We start from the raw sequence: 25253 nt of genomic DNA, 5'->3' as shown, positions 1-25253 counted from the left end.
GCTCGCAGCTATTATCTGCCTGACTTGGTTTCCCAGGTTTCCCGACACGTCTTGGATGGTGTGTTTGTTTTTTAATGTGCTCTAAGTGGAAACTCCTTCCTCCCCGCCCCCCCCCCGCCCTCGCCCCGCTCCCCGCTTCACTCACACACAACCCACCCAGACGCGAGCACCAGAAACACAAGCCCCGACACAAGTCAAGCACCGTGTCCCCGTCTAGAAGCTAGTAAAAAATGTATTACCTAAAAATATCTTTTCAAGAGGTGATTTAAAACAGCAAAGTGTCTCGGCGAGAGGAAATGGAGATGAGGAATATCTCAGGGCTGAAGAAGCCCCTGGGACCGCGCAGCCCCGCGAAAAAGCTCAGATCTCCGATATACAAATTGGGCCTCTGCAGGAGGCAGAGGTTTGAACAGGGCTGTGCCTTCTTCCAGCGAGCAGAGAGCTGTGGGGGCTCAGCTGCGAGGGGCTCTGCATGCTCTTTCCCCCCCCCCCCCCCCCAAAAATGCCCATCGGCAGGTGGCCGTGTCCTGGACAGGGGTTGGTGACACACGCCGCCCCAGCTGGGGCAGGTTCACGGCTGGAGCCAGACCCCAAACCCCTCCTGGCCCATGGCCGCCGAGCCATGGGATGCCCCCGGCCGCCCCCGCAGCCTCCGTGCTGCGGTGAAGCGAGGACTCGTGCATGGGCTGGCCGGGCCAAAAGATGCACCGATCCCTTTTCCCCAGCCGCAGGGAACGGGCACCGCCGACATGAGTCACCGGCACCAACCCCTGGAGCAATTAAGCGGAATGAGTAATCTTCAGTTAGAGAGCTGGAAGGGGGAGAAAATAATGATAGACGCCTCCTAATGAGGGTTCGGTGCAGGAAAACTTTTGAATAAAACCATTCACATATATTAATTACTATGTTAATTATTGCTGTGGGGACTTGGAGCTTTCTGCTCCCACTCGCCGCAGCCTCTCTCGCTCCGGGATAGGGAGCCCGCCGGCTGCAGACCCCTGCCCGACCACCGCTTCGCTTCGGCTTCCTCCTCCCTCAGCCTTTGCCGAGCCCGAGCCTCTCGTCAATGAGCAAAAACTGGGGCAAACCAGCAAGAAGTGTCGAAGATGATGGAGGGAAGGAAGAGCCACCAAGCAAACCTCAAATGTGGGTTTCCCCAACACCTGTACGGGTGTACGGGGACTGGTTTGCAGGCCCAAGTGAAGGATTAGGTCCCCACGCGTGCCGCCCCAAGCCTTCAAAAGACATCATGAACCGTGAAAGCCATGGGGGTAAAATCAGGGCCCGCCGCCGGGATCGTCTGTGTTTGCATTTTGCCTTCAGAGCTCTTGTTGGATTTTTTTTAATGTGCAACCATCAAGGACTACGAATTTAAAAAAATGGGGGTGTTTCGGTGTGAAAAGAGAAGGTCCCCCTAACAACTGGACTGCACAGGGTGGAAGTGTTGAGAATTGAAAGCCTTGTGCTAAAAACCCCTGAAAGCTGGTCTTTCGGGGTGGTTTCCCACCCTAAAGGGTCCCAGTGAGGGGCGGGAGCTGCAGGCACAGACCAAGCCTCTGTGCAGGGCTCATTTTGGGGGGTTTTGGGTCTCTGTGGGGCTGAGTTGGGCAGAGAGTGGCATGGGGTGAAAACCGCATCCGCGGGGCCGGCCGGCACGGCGTCACGCACTGACCGTTTTCCCTGTGCTGGAAGGAAGGCGAAAACTCTTTGGCAGTGATCCTGGCAATCCGCGCTTCCTCCTGAGCTTTCTGCGCCGCCGTCACAGCCGCCTCCGCCTTGGCCCTGGAGTGAGAGGTCCTGCAAGACAACCAGAGAGACAAGGACCACGTTAGGCAGCTTCCCGCTGCAGACCAAGGCATGGAGAAACCCAGACTGCCCCCGTAAAACCTCTTCGCCCCGACTCCCGTTGGCCGTGATGGAGGAGTCACCGCTGGGAGCTGGGACTTGCTGGGGAACGGGCGACGGTACGTTGATAACACGTTCAGGAACTGCTTCTCAGCCTGCAAATCACCCCGGCACTTTGGAAACAGGGGCAGGATGCTTTGTTCCCCCGGGATGCATCACCCCGAAGCAGGCTGGTCCCCCCCGTCACGCATCCCTCGGCGGGGGACCCCAGCCTGGCAGGCATCTGCGTGCACCTCCCGTGAGCCCCTGGGGCTGAAGACCTGAATTTAAAGCCGGTGGGGTTTTTTTCGTTTTGTTTTGTTTTTTTTTTTTTTTTAACCAAAACCGTTTGCTTTTGGATGAAAAAGCGAAGATTTGCACCCCCGCCCCCACGGTTTGCGTAAAAGGCTGGATGTAAATAAAGCGCGGTTTGTCACCGAGAGCAGAGGTAGGAGCAGGGGCTTGCCATCGGTACCACCTCTACCACCCCTTAACACATCTTTTTCAGGGCCTTCTTTTTTTTCACCCTGGATGAGCGACTGTCCCCTGCGCTCACCCGTTACTGGTGATCCCCCCCCCCGACGCTCGTCTTTCTTTGATGGTGTTTCATCCCATCGCTCAGGATTCACACCTGCTTACGCAGCCCCTCTGCAGCGTCTCCTGCGAGCATCCCTCGGAGCCTGGTTTGCCCCTTCCCCTTAGCTGGGCTACGGAGGCACTTTAAAAAAAAAAAAAAAGCCTGTTCCGACCCACCCTGGCGCAGGCAGCGTTATAAATAGCTCCGCTGATTTCTTTTCCCTCCAAAATCAGGCCCTCCATCTCCTTTAATCATTTTTTTTTTTTTTTTTTTCTCCTCCCGCTCTCTGAATTCCCTCTAATTTTTCGACATCTGCTCAGAGAGGAGTGCCATTTCTGACAGGCTCCTATAAATGGAAAATGGGGCTAGTAAGTGCCTGGCGCTGCATCGTGCAGCACAAGCCGGGGATAGGAAACCGGGTGTGCGTGTGTCTGTGCGTGGTCACCTCTTTGAGCCCGGGCGAGACGCCTGGTCCCTGCTCCCGGAGCCGACCTGTCGCTTGTTTTCAAGCGCTGACAACTTGTCTTTGCTCTAATAAGCGCTTTATTTATATAAATTGGCTGCTTTTAGTAGCCGAGGGAGCGGATACGACCTGTTCTCCCGGAGCTATCAAAGGTGGCGGAGGGGCTGTGGTGATGCTGTTGCAGGTCCCGCAGGTCCTCCGTGACCAACGCAACCAAAAAGCGGTTTTAAATGTATTTTTTACCCGCCCTGGGGCCAGCGCTCGCTCTGCTCAACACTTGTGCAGGGTTGGAGGAGTGGACAAGCGTCTTACAGCCCCATCCCCTGGCAGGTATCCCAGTTCAGCTCTTTTAGGAGGAGCAGGGATGCTCCGAGCAGGAGCTGCAGCAAACTGCTGGGAGAGGAGGCCCCAACTGCTCCCGTTTTTGGCGCAGACGTGGTCGGTGGCAAAGGCTGGGGCGTCAGACCCGCCGATTAAACCACCCCAGTGCCAAGAACGGCTGGCACCTTCCATGGCAGCTTCTCAGTGGTCTGGATATTGGCTCCCGAAGATCCTCCATCCGTCTACCCCCCCGCCGTCCCCTCGGAGAGGAAGGGAAGGGACTGTCCTTCCCATCCTGCAGCACATGTATAGAGCAGGCTGCTGGTCCCCGCTGGCCTGATACAAAGGATTAATAACGTCCGATAGAGTCTGGACCAAACTCAGCGGGCAGGATTACGGGCTGCCTCCCTAAACTCCTCCCCGGAGATGCAACTGGAGGCAGTTATTTGCCACTTCTTGCCAGGGAAGGAGGCTGGAAGTGCTGAAAAGCAGCTTGTGCCGCTTCCAAGGGTCCTGGGGAGGCACAAAGGTGTCTGCAGAGCGGGAGGTTAGGCCGGGAGAGCATACACGGAGCCAACACCCACGCCGCGCTCCCTCCAGCATTCACCACCTCCCCTTTTTTCACCAAAATGGGTCAAAATCCCCATCCCTGGGGGGCTGGATGGATTTCCATCCCTGGAAAACTCACTCCGGCGACTTCTGGACTAGTTCATCCCCGCGGACTACACGATCAGCCCAGGAAGAGCAGCAGCTGGGGGCTTTGGCCCAGAAAGAGTTAAAAATCAATCACATTAATTAAGCCATCTCCAATCTAAACTATGCTCGATACCCACAAAGCGGATATAACGCTGAGCGCTGCGCAGAGGCGCAGGCAGGCTTAATTGTTTGTAATGCTCTCTAAGATGCTTGGAGGAGAGGCGCCGTCGGAGGGAAAAGCAGAATTATGGTGATCTATACGTTGCATAATAAAATACATAAGTATTCCCAAATAAATGCAAGTAATCCAGTTAGCATTCGCATGACTTTGTCACATACTAAATTTAACAGCTGTCTCCTTTATACATGCCTGCTGCTCGTAGCGTGCGCTAAATCTTAATTCCCCAGTTAATTGCTTGAGTTTATTTCCTCGTAAAGCGGGTCTTTCTCCCCGACGCATCGACGGGGCCCAATCTAATCACTCTTCTCCTCCTGCCATAAATCTTTCCCAGATAGAGATGCCATCCTGGAAACCGTAGTCAAAATAAGACTGGATCTTTCCCTACGGATCCACCGCAGCCGGAGAAGGAGGCTGGGGATGCTCAGGGGTGGCAGGAATTAAACAAATCCTCTTGCGTTGCTCCTTCGTTACCTCCCGTGTTGTCCTCCGTCCCGTAACGAGCCCACCGGGCAAAAGCTGTTGTCGGCAAGAGCATGGTGCCCCTCTCATCTTGCCTGAGCTGATTGAAAGTTGCACGTCAGCTCGAAGGTGCCCATCTGGCTTTCTTCTGCCATCGACGGACGAGCTGGGGAGAAGGAACGACGCATCCCGGGGCGATGGAGGCGGCCGGAGCTCGCTGAACATCAGCACACGCAAACGCAGAGGGACTTTTGAGGATGGCTGCAACCTCTAAATGTCCTTTTAGTGCACTTCACCCATCCAAGCTGAACTAGGGGAGGGTGTTTTGGCAAGGAAGAGCCAGAGGGGTGCTGGCGCGGGTGGTTTATCGCTCTTGAGGCCCAAGGGTCTGGTTTGGGTTGGGGCAGGGAGTTCACGCTGCGACTGGCTTGGGATATTTTATTTATTAATTTTTTGCCCAGCTGACTCACTCTTCTCGGAGGATGGCCGGGCAAGTGGTCAAACTGGCAAGAAGAGCTGGCAGGAGGCAGGGAAAAAATCCCAACCAAACAGATTTCTGTAAATCTTTGCAGATCTCTTGTGATTTGGCCAGGACTGACAAGAGAAGGGATAATACCTGCGAGTGGTTCGTAATGCCAAGTTTATCGGCACCGGCTAATCTATAAGAAGCTGGAATAAACTGATTTGAAAGGAAGAACTTGGCTTTTTAGGAATGCCAAGAGCGACTCTAGCCTGGCTTTGCGTGAGCGAGGAGCTGCAAATCTGATGCTTGGGGTTGGTTTAGCCAAAAAGGGGCGAGCTCTCAGCAAAATCTGTGGCACCTGATGGTCTCAGGAAGAAACGAAGCAAAATTAAAACCAGGCAAGGCTTGAGTGGTGTTTAGGTTAATGGACCGCTTTGGCAGGAGCCTAACAAGTGGGACAAACTGCTTAAAAATTAGGCTGGAAATAAGAGCAAATTTACAGCCCCCGACCCACCCCGAAACGTTTCTGAATGGAGATGGGTCCGTTCGGGAGTCGTAAGGGCGACACCTGTAATTGCAGGGATGGCACCCGGTGTCACAAGAAACCTGTTCCATTTCTGAGTCATCACCTCCACCCAACCTTCTCCGAGCCCAGTGGCAGCGCAAAGGGTGAGGTGGAAGCAGACGAGGGATTCACCATCCTTGTTCCCTTTTTTTCCTGCATTCCCGTATGAGAAACAGGCTCTTCTTTGATAAAACTAGGTAACAGACTCTTTGAGCAAAAGTACGTTTGGGGACCAAGGAAGGGGACCTTGGACACAGGGGGAAATCCACATTATTCGTGGTTTAAATGCAGAAAAGCATCACATGGGCGAGATTTCTGGAAAAGAAGGTCTGTTTTCCAAAACTGACATGGCAGCTCTCACTGGGGGATTTCTGTTCTTTTGCAAGCAAAATCCTCGCTTCTCCGGCATCCTTGTGAACTCAAAGCTCGACCGAGGGATCCCCTCCTCAGCGGGATTTCGGCTTGACGGGGAAGCACAAAAATGCTGCTTTATCGCTCCTGTTTGTCGGGATCCCGCTGCAGGGATGGAGATCCCCAGCCCTCCTCCATCCCATGCCGAGAGGTGATGGAAACCTCTCCTGAGCTCTCCAGACAGTCCCCTGTCAGGAGCACACGCGAGATCGCAACAAGCCCTAAACCCTTTGCTCGGCACCGAGCTGATTTCAACAGGACTATGAGGTCTTAATCTTTTCTGTGTCGCCTGTACACCCCCCCCCAACATCAACCCTCCGGCAAGGGAGCTCAAAAAATCAAGCTGCTGGTGACTACAAAGGGGCTCACTGTCTTCTCCCCCTTGTTTCGCGTTTTCTTAGCTCAGACGGAGGGGCCGGAGTGACGGACAGACTGATCTAACTGGCCAGAGCTTAGAAATGAAGTGAGAAAGAGGAGATCAAAAGAAAACTATTATTAAAGCCTTCTTCCACGCAACTTTTTAAACTCCTCCTGCCCTAAAAAAAGGAGCAAACCCTGCGGCCCACACGTTCATGGAAAACGCGCAAACGCGCCACGTGCCGTCTGCGCTGAAGGCTTCGCTTCGGCAGACGCAGGCACTCCCCAGCGGCGAGGATGGAGTTAACCAGCCAGTGAGCTCATCCTGGGACAAAATCAACAGCCTCACGTTTTCCTGAGGGGCCAGGCTGGCTCCATTGGATTCACTTTGTCTCTCAGGTCAATATGTAATCCGGCAGCTTTTTGGTTTTTTGGTTTGTTTTTTTTTTTTTTTTTTTTAAATGCATCTTTATCTTCCTATATAGGAGGAATGTTTTCTCCCTCCATTACAGAGGTTCATGTATTTTTCAAATGGCAAAATTCAATTAAAACATACACTAGCTGCAAGAAAATACTTCAGGAAAAATTCAGAGAGAGCATCCGCAGGGCATTTAAGGCTCGGCGCGTTGCTCCCCCCTCCAACCCCGGCTCCGTTTGGCTCTTGAAAAGCAGCCAGGCTGGCTCAGGGATGCACAGGGAAGCACCGGGATGCGCTTTGTCCTGGGAAGGGATGGTTGGATGAGGCGAGGGAAAGGAGCTTTTCAGCCCAACCAACCCACGTGCAAAAGCCAGGCTTGCACGAACGCGAGCCCCTCAACCGTGTTGACTCGCCAGGGTTTATTTCACGCCCCCACCGCCACAGCGGAGAGCAGGATCCGGCCCTAATTGCATTGAGCTGAGACACACCAAGAAAGCAAAAGTCCCTGAGCGATCGATGCCAGTAACCGAAGCCCGGGGCCGAGGGGAGAGGGTGAGCACTGCCACAACCCTCTCCCAAGGCCACCCGATCCCTCCACACCCCGCAGCGACGGAGAGGCATTTCCAGCTCCCGACCCTGCCGGCGTGGGATCGATAGCTGCAACCGGCACCGGGGAGAGACGAGAAGCTCTGCCCGCTCGGGGCGGTATCTCAAACCCTGCCTGCGAGGAGGGGAAGCTTGGCTGGTCCTCACGCTCTCCTAGATGGGACAAATTGGGACTGAATTATTAATAGCTGCTGCAGACTGTCTGGCTGCTGCCTCTGCGGGAGCATCTCTGATTTAGGGCAGAGCTGGGGAGAGCCGCGGTGCCCATCCTTTGCCCCTGCCACGGGCTTCGGCTTGGCACAGCCTTCCATTGGGCACGGCATCCCGCATCCAGCACCGCTCTGGCCCCAAAAGACCGGAGCAAGAGCAATAACCTGACTGCAAGGGCCGGGGTAGGCGCAACCCAGGGCCAGGCTCTGTCTAGACATTTCCTTCAGGGAGTGGGGAGATGGCAGCAATTAACAACCTGTTTGTTATTTTCCCTATCTGGCATTTATTGCCCCGATAAAACCCACTCTTAATTCCAGCTTGACTCTTTTCACAGCTCTCCTGGCTTGGTTGTTATTGCACTAGGCTTGCCTTGAGTGATTTGTGAAGGCAGTAATACAGTGCCGGTACTCAGGGGGTGGAATATTAGACACACCAATTAGCTATCTGTGCATAAATTCCCATTTACCTGCTTATCGCAAGCGTATTTGCCTTGCTCGCTTCCTCCGTCTGCTTTTTCCTCCACCCTAATTCCCCCCCCATCGCTGGAATTCTTAATCGAGACAAAAAAGCAGCTAATGTGACCTCTGACATGACGTAATGCAGCCCGAAACGTCTGCTCTGGCTCTTCGCAGCCAGACAGAAAGCAGGCGCTGCGCATAGCAAAGAGAAAGCCTGGCTTCCCCGCGCCCGCGGCCAGACTCCCCGGCTCTGGATGGAGATTTTGGGATGGGAGGATGGATCATCCCTGCCTGAGCTCTGTGTGCCGGTGGGGAGCAACAGGCACGGGGCGGAGGAAACCTCCCGTCGGTGATACAGCAGGAGGGAAGGGCTGGGGATGGCTGGGATGGCACGGGGCTGAGGGGGTGGTTATTGCAGGCTCTGAAAAAATTGCTCTGAAAAATCTCATTTCAAGACAAAAGTTCTGAATTAAAGAAAAAAAAAAAAATTAAACCTTGCAGTCCTGAAAAAAAAAAACCACCTTGATGCACGCATGTGTTATTGCCCAAGAAAACGCAATACAGAGAAGCGTGGAAAATGTTGTGGCCAAAAGCCCAAATCTGAGTTTCCCTGTGGTTTTACACGGGGAAATGTAACGTTACCGGGTAAACCATTCCCAAGCCAGCTGGGAGACCTCGCGGAGAGCAGGTACCTGCGGCCCAGCTGGGACATCAGGACTCCGAAATTCATGGAAATGGGGATGGGGCCAGTTCCCATTTAGTTCGTTGCTCCAGGCACCTGTGCCAAATTCTTCTCTACCTTTATATTTTTGGAGCTTACAAATGGAGAGCGAATTCACCAAGGCGTCATTTGCCATTTTGCACTGAAATACCTTTTTTTTTTAAATCCAACTATGGGAAAAAAATATCCCAGGCTGCGTCTTTCTGTCCTGTGCCTTGCCTTGAAGTAGACAAAATGAGTTTCACTGGAGAACCGCATTCAGAACACGTGGTGCAAAATCACGGTGAGCTGGGGGACAGGGATGGGCCGCAATCAAATGTCACGTCCCCAAAACCCTGGGAGAAATGTGGCCCAAACCACAGCCCACAGCAGGCACCGACCGTCCCGGCTGCTCCCATCCCTGCACATCCCCCAGGATCCTGAGCCGGGTCCTTGCTGTTGGAGAAGGACGAGAGCGGCCGAAGGGCTGTAACGCCGTGATCCTCTCCAGCTCGCCTTATTGCCATCGTCCCAAATAGGTTGTGGGGCAGCTCGGATTTGTTTGTTTTATCCCTGTGATTGCTAAACGACGCCAGCCCTGGCACAAGCAAATCACAGTCCATCGACTTCAAAGGGCCGGGCCAGGTGGGGCTGGTACCCAGAGGCACATCTGCCACCATTAGCCAGGATGCTGCCAGCATCTTTTTCCCCCCAATGGACAATCAGAATATGCAGAGCCAGGCAGACCCATGTATTTCCCTCCCAGTGGGAGGGAAATTTTTAATTATTTTAATTTTTCGCCCCCTTGGCAAGGGCAAAGCTGATGGGTCTTTCGCACCTGAGACGAGGCGCAGGTTGCCCTGAGATGTTATTTACAGCTTGCAAGATAATTAACATCTGGAGAGGGAGTCTCATCTCCTGCCATCTGTCACTTGTAATGAAGCTACAGAGGACGCAGGTGAGAGACACGGCCAGGCAGTACCTGCCCATCCCGGCGCTTCGGTGCCTGCCAGCCCGGACCCGCGCTCAGGAGCCGGGCTTTGCCTAGGAAGAAGGACAGCTTTGACGCCATCGTCCCCACTGCTACCTGACCAAAGGGGACAGGTTTGGCCTTGCTCCAGACCTGGCACTTCGCTGGCTCCGACGCGGCAGCAACGGGCAGCGGTGGGACAAAGAGCTGCCCCCCTCCAAATCAGACACAGGCAGCAAGACCAAACTCCAGCCCTGGGGATGGCGTTTCCATTTTTCTTATAAACTGGGGAAGGCATGAGATAATTGCAGCGATGCTGGGAGCGTCGTTATCTTCTGGAAAGCGACGGGTGGCGATGCAAGGGGATCCTGCAGGAACCCGCCCGGAGCAGGGTTTGGGAAGAGTCAGCTTCAAGGAAGGGAAGGGAGTGAGCAGGGGGGATGCTGCTTGCTTTCCAGCTGTCACGGTTTGGATGGGGTGGGTTTCCGTGATTTTGCCGGATAATTGTCGTGTACATGATGGAAAAAGTTGACTTGCCCATTTGGACACTGCGAGAGGAAATGGGAAACACTGACGTCCCCTTCTTCATCCCCGGCTCTCGCGGAGCGCCGGCAGACAGCCCTCCACGCACACCTCCCCAGGGCACCACCATGCCACAAATGCTCCTCTAACCCTGTGCAAAAATAGCGCATTACAAACGATCCTGCCACATTCAGGCAGGAGGCAAAACAGGTCGGAAGAAACCGCTAACAACCCTCGGAAAAGAAAAAAATAAAGAAGAAGAAGAAAAAGCCCAAGAAAAAAGCAAGTGAAGGCACAAAAACCTCCGAGGGACCTGGGCAGCGCTGGATCATTTGCACACTGCGGATCTATACCGTCCGTATTAAATGCAAAAGCAGAGCAGCAGAAAAGCCCTACATCAATGCCGCATTCGGGTGGAGATTTTTAAATGCACGACAGGCCAAGTTACAGCTCCCCGAGCAGCCATAACTCAGCCTGCTTGGACATGTGTAGCGTTGAGTTTGGCTGTACACGCTGCTGACTGTAATGACTTCAGGCTGGATCCTGCATTCCGGTTGCATCGCCCTGTCTCCGAGCAAGGCTGGCTCCCAAGGTGGCACCGTCCAAACCCTCGCGAGCCCATCCCTGCTCATTAAGCCGGGGAAATGCCAGGTTTTTGGTGGGAGGCTTGACCATGGTGGGTCTGGATAGGTGGCTTGGTGTAACTTTCCCCATCCTCCTGGATTTATTGAGGAGAGGAGGGTAGAGATGCGGTCAGGACATGATCATCCCCAGTCCAGTCACAAATTTGGAGCAACCTTCGTGGGATGGATGAAGGCTGCTAGAAAAAAGCCTGGCTCAGCAGGGACACTGGGTACCTCCTTCTGCCATGACCTGCCCCAGGCTGCAGGTCAAAAGGTGGAGGCACTGCTGGACCATCAGCATCCCACCCTGGCCTCCATCACCAGAAGTCTCCCCAAAACAGCCCGTTCCTCCCCGTTTTTCACACTGACCTCCTCGCTTGGCTGATGCCATGCACAGGATGAAGAGGGGGGTGGAAACCTCAATGCCAAAGGTGCAGAACGCAACACAGAGAGAGAACCTCAACCATGCCAGGGGCAAAGAGAGCTGAGGGAGCCCCTGGTCTGCCTCCAGGGAAGCCCTCAAATCCCTTCAAGGAGCCATCGGCACAGCCTGGCCCTTTGGGAACTGTTAGGGGCTTTTTCCTACAGCCAAGGGAAAAGTGCTCAGAGTAAGAGAATTTGGGGAGTTCAAGCAAAAAACTCCAGGTGAGGGAGGCGATGAGAAGCAAGCAAAGCAGATTTGTCAATTCAATTTCAGTTTCATTTTGATACCTAACAAAGAGCGAGTCAAACCAAATTCTGAAGCAAAGCACAACAGAACCACAAGGAAAAGTCCTTTTTTTTCCCTTTCCTGACTCTTCACCCCATTCGGGTTTTGGCCGAAAAGCTCTGGCAGTTTCACAAGTTTTGGTCACCTCAAGCAAAACAGACACTTGGCAAAGGAACTTTCCAGGCAATCTTTTTTTTTTTCCTGCTGTTGGAGCCATAAAAGCCTGAAAGAGGCAGGACAAGACTGAGCTCATGGTCCTCCTTTGCCCCGGTGATGGGCTGATGGACGGGGTCGATCCATGACGTTACCTCTGGCCGTGCACCTTTTTAACCAGTCAACACCCAACAGCAAAACCCACCCCAAGTTAGAGCAAACCGCAAAAAAAAAAATCCTTATCCAGAGTCAACGACAAACTCGTTTAGCTGAACTTAATGTTTTAGTTCCAGCACAGTCTGGACTCAGGCCAAGACATGGAGCTGAAATGGCCTTGGGAGCGCTGACGGATGCTCTCCAGCTGTCGGAGGAGAGGTGGTTGATATCCAGCCTTGCCCTCTGGGACTTCTCTGCCGTCTCCAGCCTCGTGGGGTAGGAGACAGGACTCTTTTCTGGGTGATGGGACAGGGGTCTAAGGGACGTGTTAAAACAGTCTGGTCCTCTGAGTGATGGAAAAATGCATTCCTACCACCAGGGCCCCAAGAGATGCTTGGGAAGGAAATATGCCCGTGTCTTGCTCCACACAGCTGGGAGGAGGCTGATTCCCAACCTGGAGAAAGACGCTGGTGGTGGGCACCACTTGGTGCACCTCTTGCCACCTTCGACCTCGCCAGGATGGACCATGGGGAAGCTTCTCTCTGCTGTAAGGGGCAACTGGGCCCAAAGCAGCTGGTTGGAGACAGCCATGTGCAGGACACGACAGCATCATCTCCATCGCCCGCTGCCACGTCCGGCGTCTGCACACCAGCAGCCCCCAGGAATAACGAGAAAATGCCAACCCAGAACGAAAATGCTCCCCAAGGAAAGCATGCCACAGCCAGCACCCCCACAACCCCATTGCTTAACGCCATCCTGGAAGGTGACGAGTGGGGACGAGGCCCTTGCCTGGCTCTGCCCCAAACCCAGGGTACCACCATCCCCCGGTGCAGCCCAGCCCCGCGCAGGGTTTGGTTGGACACAGACCTGCACAGAAAGCTCAGCTGGAGACAGTACCCACCAAATCGCCCCTACTAAAAGCAACATCAGATGTTAAAATGCTGCAGGAATAGGTTCGGTGCCAGGCTGCTGTCACCGGTCTCTGCAGCTCCGGTCCCCACGGGGAGGGATGAAGTGGGGACAGGAGCTTTTGGTGAAATTTCTGCTTGTTTTGAGCGCTGCCTGGGGCTGACCCGGCCCCGTGGCCCATGTCGCCTGGCCCCCCACAACCTCCGCGGCCCCGATGGGTGCAGGCAGGAGGGAGAGGGGCTGGGGGTGCCTCCGGGGATGTGCTCGGCCCTGGGCGGCCAGGCAGGGGTGGGCAGACCCCTCCGCGGCGCGAGTGCCGGCTGCAGCCCTGCCGACCACGGGGTAAAAAAATAATATATCATCTCAGTTGCCACAGCAACGAGCAGCTGAGGCAGCCTGCCTCAAACTTCAGAGCCCACCAAGAAGGAGACGCTTTCCCCATCCCCGCTGCCTGCACGGGTTTCTCCTCCTTGTCGCCTGCGGGGGAGGGGGGGGTTAAGCACTTAGGAGCCCAAAAGCCAGCCTGCACCCACAAATATCTCACTTCTCATGAAGGCATCCCAAGAAGGGGGGGGGCCATGCATGAGCTGCTGGGTTTGCCCGCTCAGCCCTGCTGCCTGCCCGTGCCTGGATTTGATCCTCAGCTGGAGGGTGTTGCTCATCCCAATGCACCCCAAGCATCCCGTGGCATCCCCCGGATGGAATGCTGCCACTGGCGACCCGCTGGGGTGGCAGGTGCCCTTTCTTGTCCCCAAACGCCGACGTGCCCCGAGGCCGGCAGACGGCCCTGGGTTTGCAGGTCTGCGTTGCCTCCAAGGCAAAGCCCGTGAAAATTTCCTCTTAAGCAGCCAGCAGCACAACAGGGGAAGGGACTCAGAGCCCGGCTCTGCCAGGAGAGAATCTGGGCTTTTAATTATTTATGCTTCACCTCCGTGCTATGGTGATGAGAGACAGATCAGACAGAGAGACACAGCCAGATAGCGGAGAGAATTCTGCAGCCCGTTTCCCCAGAGAGGCCATTTATATGACTCAGGTGAGCCGGAGGGCTACCGACCCCTGCCCGAATCCTGCCCCACACCTCTTCCCCTTGGAAAAGCACCTTCTCATCAGCATCCCCTGGCTCTCGCCTCTACCACTGCTTTCACAGAGGGTTTGTCCCCAGGGCAAAAGGGCTGGGGAAGAGCTGCCACCCGCCACAGCTGTTTGAAGCTCCCCGGGGATCTTGTCATGCCGGATGGGGACCGGCTGTATCCGCCTGCCAGTGGGATGGCTGTGGCACAGCCACCGTGACCACTGTGTCCAGCTTTGAGACCACAAAACTAATTCTTCTCTGTAAGGGAGTCCGACGCCGAGGAACTGCTGTTCAGGGTACAGGGTGGCATCATCGAGCCGTGGAGGCTCACAAGGATGCTTTGCGGTGGGGTGTCCCCTCACCCAGGGATCCCCATCTCCAGCAGGTTTTGCTTTGGGGATGGATACTGGACGAGCTTTAATTGAGCAGAACGAATTCAGCAAAGCAATAAGACCCGGTCCCGTGCTCCCTTCTGCCCTCGAGGTCCATGAACAGGAGCTGGCGCTGCCAGCATGGAGCCCACCCATCTCCCATCGGGATGCACCCAGCCTGCCTCCCATGTGGGCTGCTCCCGATGCCAAACTGGGAAAACCAACAGGCCATGTCCCTGGAGAGTGACACATGGGGACGGGATGGGGCGGATTCCGGCAGCGAGACTCTGCTGTCCCGGTTGGCAGCGAGCAGGCAGCAAAGGGCTGCTGCCCGCCATTGGAAAGGGGCGGCGGACCTGGGATAGAACTGAAAAGAAGGTCTCGCCGGACGGTGGGGTGAGCATCGGGCACGGCCACATCGCTGCCGCGATGGGATTTTAGGATGCTCAGCACCCTGAAGAATTGGGACCTTTCTTAGTCACAACTTTAAAGGGATAATCGGTTGGATCCATGGGTTAAATCCCCCTGGGGGTTTTCAGGGGGGAAATTCGCTTAGCAGGGTCTATGGTCAAATCCTTTAATTTCCTGGATTAGGACGCCAGGACAGCTTGTCATTTGTCCTGCGTGGAGGAGGCGACAGAAACCTCATTGCTCGAGGTTTTTCAAGCCAACTGCAAGAGCAGTGCGGGACCGGGAGCCCCCAGCCCGGCCGCTGCGCTCCCACCACGGCGGTGCCAGTTCCCCCAGCATCCCCATCTCCGGCTGTGGGGGGAAGCGATTGTCATGAACACCAGCAAGGAAAATACTCAATATTCTTGCCCAGCTCTGCGTTTTCATCTCACTTGCGCTCCTGATACTGCTTTCGCCCCTCTCCAGGGAGGAAAGGGCTTCGGGGGGGGGGCGGGGGGGGGCGGGGAACAGGAGCATGGGGGTGTTGGGGCTGTAGCTGCAGGGATGCGGGTGGGTGGGCGGCCGGGATGGGAGCAGCGCAGCCGGAGGAATACATGCCAGGAAACCCAAAACGGGAGCTGGGAGAGGAAAAAAGCACGCAGGCCCCTCTCGCGAGATGGGAAGGCAGCGTAGGGACCCCAAACCTTCCCCTTGGCTCCCCCCCCCGCTACCAAAGCTTCGGGGTGCAGCATTGCCGGGGTGCAGCACGGCAGGGGCACGGTGCAGCAGCTCCCACCCACACAGCCGGGGGGGGGTTAGGGCGGTGGGACATGGCAGCAAGGGGCTGGGATGCTACAGCCAGCATCCCCCGCACTTAGCCCATGGGGCTGGCTGGGGGTAGGTGCGTACCCCCACCAGTCTCCTTGCGGCCCACGGAGGGCGAGGATGAGGATGGAGGAGAGCGGTGGGGCTGCGAGCCAGCCCGCCTGCCAGGCAGCTGCGCAGGCTGGGGGAGGATCGCTGCCTTCCCTCCCGAAGATCGCTGAGAAAAGCAACGCTGCAGTTTCTGCTCGTTGAATAGGAAAAGCAGCAGAAAGGAAAATCAGGGGCTGGCTTTTTTGTTGTTGTTGTTTGTTGTTGTTGGCTTTTTCTTTTTTTCCCCCCATCTGACGAAGGGCTGCTCCACCCAAGAGCTACCGGGCACCAGCGTGAAGACCAGGCTTCACCATCCTCTTCTTCAGCTCATTCCCTCTTCCCCCGTGCTGTGTGGGCAGCCAGGAGGTTATTGTGTTAGTGGGGGGATTGAGCAGGGCTCGGGAGGCTGAAATCATCCTTCACCATCTCCCGAGAAGGGCTGATTTTGCAGCGGGGCCAGCCCCGGCAGGAGAGCAGTGCCAGCCGCTCAGCCCAGGCTCTAAACCGGTCAAAGGCTTGGATTAGAGACCAGGCAGATGATCCGGGCTGCGACGGGCGATGCTGGAGGTGAGGAGGAGGAGGAGCAGGAGGAGGCAGCCTCCTCTCCAGCCCCCCGCGCTGCCCCTCGCCTCCTGCCCAGCTCTCCAGGGCAGCCCCTTCCCGTGGAAGCGGCGGCTGCCAGGAGTGAATCACCCTCCCGTCCTTCCTGCCTCGCTGCCGGACGGGGCCATCCCTGCCCTTTTCCATCTGCTCCTGCTGCAAAAGTGACCGGCACATCGGTCTCCTGCTCTGGCACAGCTCTGCCATCCCGGCACCGCCACCGAGCGCTTCCCTTCCTCCTGCATCCCCAAACCCCTCTCCTGCTTCACTCTAGGGCACAGATGGGGAGGGACTCTTTATCAGGAAGCGTAGTGATAGGATGAGGGGTAATGGTTTTAAACTCAAAGAGGGGAGATTCAGATTAGATATTAGGAAGAAATTTTTCACTATGAGGGTGGTGAGACACTGGAGCAGGGAAGTCATGGATGCCCCATCCCTGGAGGTGTTCAAGGCCAGGCTGGATGGGGCTTTGAGCAGCCTGGTCTAGTGGGAGGTGTCCCTGCCCAGGGCAGGGGTTTGGAACAAGATGATCTTTAAGATCCCTTCCAACCCAAACCATTCTATGATTCTAAAACCAGCCCCTCCAGCCACGCTTTGCTGTGTCTGCCAGGACCGCTTGGATTTCGGAGATCTTCCCCAAGGAGCGCAGGGAGGAGGGCAGAGCAGAGCCGGCTGGGACCACGGCGAATCCAGCGGGCTGTGACTCTCCGCTCTGCCCATGTTATTTCATCACAACCTAGCAACGTTGGAAATGGTCATACGAATGCATGTTGCACGCCTGGGCCACACAACCGGGGTGGTTTAGCTCATATTTGGCTCAGGGGGCAGGGAAGGCGGTAGGAGCTGCCGAGCTGGGAGCAGCAGTCATGGTTGAAGGACGGGAGAGCAACAAAAGGACAGGGCTTAGAGAAACCCACACCGAGCTGCTCTCCTAGAAGCTAAAAAAGACCCTGCTAGAGGTTTTTTTCAGTTGGATTACTTTGTAAAGCATCATTCCTTATGAAAGGCACTTAATTTTCCAGCCTGTTCGTGCCTGTGCACGGATGTGCCTCTGCACCGCAGCGCCGGCAGCGGGGTGGCAGTCGGGGACACGCGAGCGTGCCGGCTCGTCCTGACTTTTGACGCGGCCGCAAAAGGGCTTAATGCTGTAAGTCCTGTCTGAGCAGGAAGTTATTAAACTGGCATTGCAGGAGGACTTAAACAGTCACGGTGCAGAGATGGCAATGGGCAAGGATGCGATGATCCGGGATGCCATCCGGGGATTTGCCGTTCCTCGAGCATCCTGGACTAGGGGTGGAAATTGTGCTTGGCGTGAGTCAGAGGTACCCATGTCATCCTGGCTGACAGCGACGCACAAACGGGAGGAATAACAGCTGATCCTAATCTCTGCCGCCCTGCTATGGCCTGACCCCTGTCAACACGCGCGGGAGGTTGTGGCCGGGCAGGAAGAGGGGAGGGAGGTGGCAGAGGGGAGGGAGGTGGCAGGGAGGATGGTCGGCGTGCCCTGCCGAGAGCCAAAGCCCGCTGGAGGCTGCCAGCCCTGGGCTTTGCACGGGGGCTGTTTAGTGGAGAGAGAGGGCAGGGAGGAAAAAGAAAATGCTGCTGTAAAGAGAATTACCTCCTGCCCCAGCTGATCTCAGCCTTTGAGTCACCTCCACCCATCCCCTCCGTGTTTTCCTCCCCGTCTCTGTGCACCACTCAAGGAAAGGATGGAGGGACTGGGAAGGGATGGAGGGTGCACGGTCTCCCTGCACAAGACCCCGTGGGTACCAGGTGATGCTGCCACTGACCCCATCGGTCCCCAGCTAATGGGCAGAGGTGAGTCCTGCAGAGCCCTAAGCTCCAGCTGGGTTGCATGGCCTCAGTGGGGAAAGGGGCAGCACTTCTTCAAGGGGCCAGAAGTAGAGGAACGCTCTCTGGACTCAGGGATGACCAGACACATAGTGGGAGGCCCCGACATGCTTGGTCTGATCCCCAAAGCATTCGCTCTGCCCCGCAGCCGGGTCAGCTGTGACCCCTTTCGGCTTCAGTCCGCTGCCGGCTCGTCTCGGCCATCCCAAGCCGAGGAAAGGGACACACAACCCTTTTGGGGCCACAGCGTTCCCCTTAACCCGCATCCCTCCTCCTCCCCCTTCTCCATCCGCAGCGAAAGCCCCTCCGGCAGCTCGAGGCGGGGACTAGGATGAGACTAATGCGGGAGCCCCGCAGCCTCCCCCCCCAGGCATCCGAAAAGCCAGCAGAAACCTTAAATCAAATGCAGCTAAGTACAATTGCAAAGCTGCAGGCACAGGCCTGCGAGAGCATTAAGCAGCATTATTATGGCTCGGCGTACTGCCGGTAGTGACATTACCGCAACTTAAAATGTTTTGGGATCAGAACTGCAGAATCTATTCTTTCCTGTGGGTTTTGCCCGGGCCACATTTCCATTTTTCTGTAGAAAATACCTGTTTGGCTCAAACAACCTTCCGCACTTTGCTGTTCAGCTCTCCGGGGCTTTTCTTGCCTTCCTGCTCCCCATTGTATGTCAAACGCAGACGGATGCTTTGCCCTCACTGCAGCATCCTGAAGAAGGACCCACGCTGAGTCCAAACCTTTTCCTTCACCCGTCCTCGCTGCCAGGTTGTCTTTATTCGCTTCCTTTTTTCTTTTTTTCCCCAGTTCCCCTTTCTGAAGTTGAACGACACTGTGCTAATTTGCAGCCCGACTCCTCCTGAGACTATTGAGCTTAATTATATTTTTCTCGTCGTTGTTGAATGGCTTGGCTATAATTATGCCGGGAAGCGCATTACTTAGGACTAACCTGAGAAGAGCATCCCCTCCGGGGTGCTAGGGCATCGGCGGCTCCACGGAGCTGTTATTTAAGGTGCTGAACAACGGGGCCCCGCGAAGCTGGCGCTGGAGAGGAGCCCAGTGCCTGCCAAATGCCACCCGCCTCTGGGACTCATACCCCTAGCACCGACCGGGGATGTCCCTTCCTCTCACAAGCAGTCCAGCCACTAATTACAAAACCTTGGATTACGGTAGCAGAAGGAAACCCTGGAGAGAATTAGGGTCTGTCTGCCTTGCATTGAAACTGCCATCATCGGTCGCGGAGAGCTGCAGTCGGTCCTGAGCTCCCCCTGATGCTCCACGTGCACCTATCCTCCACGTCCAGCGTCCATGCCGAAAGCCAAGGGCTGAGGATGAGCTTTCTGTCCCGCCTCTCCTGCCTGGATATTATATTTTAGTTGACCAGGACACACCAGTGGACAATTTGCCTTAGGTATCAACATTATCAACGACGGGATGGGAGCCGCTGTCTCCAGTGCATCCTTCATCCTTCCAGCGTAGCAGCAGAAAGAGTGACGCCTCTTGGACCGTATGAGGGGGGAACGAAGCACCCCATAGCACAAAGGGGACACCCTGCGCCTTCATCTCAAACGGGCTGCAAAAGGTCTCCCTCCCCGGCTACCTCCGAAAACCCGTAGCTGAGATCAACGGCAGTTTTTCCGACCTGATTCATAGCCCTTCTCGCCCATCGACTTTACACGAGCAATTTCAGCCAATGGGAGATACGAGGGGAAGGAAAGTGTTATTTCATTTTAACCGCACCGAAGAAAATTTAGGAAAATCATTTAGTGAACCTAAAAACTATCCCTTAAATGAGCTTACTTTTCTGTGCCACAGATAACATTGTACTCTCTTCAGACTAAAACAACTTCGAGAATCCAATTTACTTGTCTTCAGTACACTATGTTTTTAGCCTACTTTCCTCAGGAAATGGGGCTTACTTATGTGATTGTGCTGTTTATATATCTATATGCCATCACTCCCACACTAATAACATTTGAACGTGTTGGCCAATTCCAACCAAATCTGACAGAGCGGTAGAGTTTTCAAAAATACTGAATCCTTACAAATTTAATGAAATACGTGGGTGGGCACATATTTTCCCCCACCAAGGGAAAGGCTGCAGAGTGAACTCAGCCGTATTATTAGACAGAAGAGAATACACAGACACACACACACAGACACACACACAGACACACACCAGTGGTGTTATAAAATCCCCTAATCTTGGTATTAGATGGGGAATATTGTACCCCTGAGCCCCAAAGCCACCCAAACGAGCATCAGGATTCCTCCGCCAAGGCACCCGCTGCCTATTTTGTGCATTTCTTCCCATTTGGACCACGCAGTTCGGTGTGGGCACTGCAGGGGAGTGTTTATTCATTTAGAAGCTTTAAAATTAAACAGACTAATTATATGAAAGCCTTTCTAGGTGGTTCTAGGCTTGTCAAACCTTGCTCTGGTTCTGCACGCCGAGGAGAGACTGTCCCTGCAGAAACCCCCACGAAGGGGAAGAGCTGGAGCCGAAGGACCTCAGGTTTCAGACAAAGCGTCTCTCCTCGCTCGCATTTCAAGGTCCTTGGGCATCTCCTGCGTGCAGCCGAATCGCAAACCCAAGACACCCTCCAAGACCTTGGGGTTGAGCCTGTACCCCCACCTAATCCCACCTGCCCCCCGTCTCCAGCAAAGACCAAATCCTGCCATCCTGCCCGCCCATGGCCCAATGGTTTGGCTCTTGGCTGACAGGTTTCGGGGGCTCAGCATAAGCCAGGAACTCGGGCAGCAAAACCTCCCGGGATGGATGTCATCGGGGGTCGGTAACCCAGCACTAATGCACAGCGCGCGTCACGTTGGAGTCCGTCTGTCCCCGGCTCGCCCGGCGAGCCATGGGCTGCGCAGCAGATCAATACAGGGCTTTTCGACACACACCAGCAGCCCGCGCACACTGGAGGCGATGGCTGTGCCATAAAAAGAGCAAAGCCCTGGGTTCCCGGCGCTTGCTTTTCTTCCACGTGTGTCCAGGCAAGACCAGCCGAGGTAAGACCGAGCGCAAGCGGAGGAGGGAGCCGGGCTGCAGGATGGAGACGTCAGGTTGCTCATGGAGCGTTGTCTGGTGGACCAGGTTCAGCCCCTGACGGAGCACCCTCGAAGCTGCCGCTCATTTATTTCTTTGCATCTTCACTGATGATTAAAGGGATCCTCTGGGCGGTCCCCAGATCCCACAGCTTTTCTCCTTCTCCACGCACGGGCATGGTCACAGGCTGCACCCTCCCTCCCAGCACCGCTGAGGCTCCTCTCCAGGAGAGCTCAGGTCCATGTTACTGGTACAGGGGAGGAAGGCGTTCATGCCCTCGTGTTGCTATCATCTAATTTGATTTTTTCCCTTCTCTCTCATAATTAGAGGGTGGAACATTATATGCCAAGAGCTCATTAAAGTATTTCCAACATGGGAGGGGGGGGTGTCATATCTCTTCCAACTCCCGCTCTCGTGCATTTCTAGGACCATTACCGCCTGGGGAGAGAGGATGCTCAGGTTCTCAGACCCGGCATCCCACGGCAGGCTAGAGCTCCACATTTCCAGGATTCAGGCCTTTGTACCGAGGCGTTCACATCCCCAGATCACAGGGAAAGATCTGGTCTTTCCGCTGCTCTGCAGTCTGTTTTCTACCTGGCAATCCAGTGGGATTTTTTTTTTTTTTTTCCCAAAGCTTTGACAACAATTTGGTACAACATCGGCTCGAAAACATCATCAAGCCCGAATATGCTCCCAAAGCAGGCCTGGGAGTCTCATTCACATTGCAGATAAGTCATCGGCAGACATGCTGATAAAGATTTCAAGTGTGACTCTGCATACAAATGATCCAGAGCCAACAATTAATCCAGTGCAGGCGACGGAGGAGGAACCTGGGTTCTTCCCCTAACCCCAGCCCTTTTCCCCCAGCCTGGCTGCCACGCGTAGCACTTGCTCAGAAACCAGAAAGGAATGACCACGCTCTATCAAAGCGACCCTAAAAAGTGATACAAAGGGCCTTGAATTCGGCAGAGGAGCCTTTCCTCCTCTTGTCTGGGAGCTTGCTGCAAGTCATGAAGCTCCGGGCGCATTTTGGGACCCAGCTCGAAGTCGCTTGGGTTGGCCCTGTTTTAAGATGGGAGTTGGACCCTATTTCAACCTAAATGAGACATGACCTCTTCTTCCCCCACCTCCTGCTGGTTTTCAGCCGGATCAGGTCACTGCTCCGAATCACTGTGCAGTTCCACGATGGCTACAGCCAGCCCGGGGAGTGGGGGTTTCTTGAGGATTGGAGGGATTATTTGGGCACCCAGATCTGCTGCTTCCTAGCAGAGCGTCAGGCAGCGCGAACCCTCCCCAAGCATCAGCTGCAGCCAGCGATTCGACTGCTTTTCCACTCAAAACCTCTTTTGGGAACAGAAATAGCTGGGAATCCTCCCAGCACAGGCCAACCCTGGGATGGTTCCTCTTGGCTATAAGTCAGGCAGAGGGTACGGGCAAACAGCCTTTCAGGAGCTCTTCTGCTAAGGGTATCAACGCGCTTATTAAAGACGCTGGGGAGAAACGGGGTAAATAACCCAGTACCTCCTAAGTGGCAGCTATCAGGTTGTGAGCCCCACACCGCGTCCCATAAGTGCAGTCCCACCACGGTGCAACCACCCCCTGCACAGGCTGCAGTGAACGCACCGCTCTGGGTGACCCTGCATGGCCTCGATGGTTGGTTCAGGAAGGTCGTGCATCCACAGCCCACTCGGAGTTAGCAGAGTGACAATTCGACTTGGATCCACCCCATTTTGACCACCAGCCATGAAGCTTGGGCAAGCCCAGAGGCTTGGCTTTCCAGGATGTTGCCCGCCCCCACTTTGGGTCCAGATAGCACCACCGCAACGCTTGTCTGCCTCCAGCAGCTTCCCTAAAATACCCCTCCGAGCACCTCCTGCTGGAAGAAGTCTCATCCCACTTCTCCCATCAAACTGCAGCCATTGGGGGAGGACCCCAGCCGAGACGCCGCGTCGGGACGGGGACCACCTTACCTGGATGCTGCGATCTCCGCTTTCTGCTTGGCGATGGTGGCCGCCCGCTCAGCCGCCTCGACAGCCCGATCCACCTTCTCGCGGATCTTGCTGGCCCGCAGTGGGATGAGGTTCTTCCTCTTGCCGCTGACCAGGACGTTCTGCTTGTACTTGCCCTCCTCTTTGGTGCCATCGGGGAAGGTCATGCAGCCATAGCCGTGGCGCTTGTTGTTGGCCCATTCTCCCTCGTACTTCAGCCCATCCGAGCGCTGGCTCACCCCGAAGCCCGACCGCTTGTCGTTCTTCCACTCCCCGACGTAGATCTCGGTGGTGGTGGCATCGATGTCGTCTTCGATGACGGAGAGCTCGGCTTCGCCCTCGCCCAGGCTGATGGTGGAGTTGATGTCGCTGGCGGTGGAGCTGACCGTGCTCATCCCGGCTTCGCTCCGGAAAGAGCTCTGCTTGCTCCGCTGGCTGGCCAAGGAGCTCTTGGACTCGGACTTACGGAGCTTGAGCCCGCTCAGCAGCGACCGCCGGAAGATGCCCTTCTTCTTGCTCTTGAGGATCTCGGCATCGCTGTGGGCCATGAGGACGAAGCCGCCCCGGGAGACGGCAGGGCTGCCGGCCACCGCCGGCGAGGAGTCGGGGTGCAGCGCCGTGCCGTTGGTGTGCTCGCTGCGCAGGGAGTTGATGGATGTCCTCAGGGGTGACCTGATAACCGCAGCCATGCCGTAGGGAACGCTCTGCCGGACGCCGTAACCCTGGCGCATCCCTCCGACCCACTGGCCCTGGTATGTCCCTGGGAAGAGGAGACAAAAGCAAAGAGGGGTTTCATGGCATGGCATCCTGCGGACCGCTGACAGCACCAAACCCCTCCGCGAGCCCCTCGTTAGCGGGAGCAGCAAAGTGCAGCTCTGGATCCCAGTCCTATCTCCATGACAAGGATTGTAATGTCGCATTGTGGGAGGAAAAAAAGAACATCTCGGTGGGATGGCAGGCATGCACTCCAGCAGAAGTATTAGAAACCAGCCCCGGCACCAGTGCGCAGGGAGCGATGCTTCGAGGAACTGCTCCTTAGAGCAACCCCTCATTTGAAAGGGAAGGGAGCGGGGAGACGGGGTAGGGGAATTGTTATCCGGGAGCAGGCTCCGATCCCGCCCGTGCTGCCGGCAGTGATCAAAGCGGATGGTATATTACAATGCATTTATTTATATACATTGCGCCTTTCATCCGGCACGTAGCGGAAGGGAGCGGCTCTATAGAAATAAAGGCCTCACGGGGAGAGATGCATTTGGTTCTTCTCCTCGGAAACGTGCCCCTGTTTGAACTCCTACATTTGCGTGGGCACTTCCTGGAGCTGCTTAACTGGTGGTTAGCGGGATGAAACGCACACGGGACCTCACCGCAGCGCTGGGAATGCAGGCACAAGAAACCCATCCAGCCCGGGAAGCCCAACAGGAGCATAACGCTTGCCCTGTGCACCGAAATGGGCGGCGGTAATCTGCCCGGGGTTTATAATCCCTTCCCCTCCCGGAGCTCGGCGATTGGCACGCTTTCTCATTTTATCCCAGCCGGTTGAACTGTGGGGCTTGTTTTTATTCTTAGGTCGGCTTAATCTTTTCTGGACTAGCTGGAGACGCAGCGATTCACCGCCCGCCTAAGCCCTCACGGGTGGATTGATGAGCCCGAGGACAGCACAGTGCCACCCCGGCCTGGCACCGGTGCTGCTGGGATGCTGCGGCCGGTCCCAGCGCGGGGCTGCCCTGCTGCATCCCGTCCCCGGCCGGCGATGCAAAAGAGCGGGACGGGCGCGGGCAGCACCTCACAGCATCGGGGCCTCCCTTCGCACCAGCCCCGCTCCCGCACACCACGCGAGTCCTAAAATAGACTGGCTGAAATAGCGAACCCTGTGGGAATCAAACCGAAACGGCCCTGCTGATTACCACCGGCTCCGCCTGATAGAGGTTTTCCATCCCCAAAGATGCTCTTTGCCCTTAGCAATCAGGTCACGATTCGTAGACGTGAGCAACCCGTCGGGTCCACCTGAGCCGGCTCTTTTGGCTGCAAAAATATTTTTCCCTGAGACCTATCCGCCTCACTGCAGCACTTTCCCTCTCAACGTTTTCCAACAGCCCAGCGGAAAGGATTATTAAAACGGGCTGTGCTGGCCACCCCCATCCCCAGCCCAGATAAACCCTACTCTCGCTGCAAGGAGCCATCCCAACCCGACAGCGACGCATCC

The 25253-nt window shown here is 55.6% G+C and overlaps 1 protein-coding gene across 1 annotated transcript in view; it reads right to left on the bottom strand.

The window, feature by feature from the left end:
- Window positions 1–25253, bottom strand: part of JPH3 (junctophilin 3) — a 58607-nt gene that overhangs the window by 18064 nt on the left and 15290 nt on the right. Inside the window, exons 2-3 of the mRNA XM_063334791.1 lie at window positions 23033–23810; window positions 1673–1797 (exon numbers count right to left, since the gene is read on the bottom strand). Coding sequence (XP_063190861.1) covers window positions 1673–1797; window positions 23033–23810 — 903 coding nt within the window. The remainder of the gene's footprint in view (window positions 1–1672; window positions 1798–23032; window positions 23811–25253) is intronic.

This window comes from Chroicocephalus ridibundus, chromosome 4 (genome assembly GCF_963924245.1).
Source record: "Chroicocephalus ridibundus chromosome 4, bChrRid1.1, whole genome shotgun sequence".
Lineage (NCBI taxonomy): Eukaryota > Metazoa > Chordata > Aves > Charadriiformes > Laridae > Chroicocephalus > Chroicocephalus ridibundus.
The sequence above is the reverse complement of the archived record's forward strand: the minus strand, read 5'-3'. Positions and strand labels throughout refer to the sequence as shown.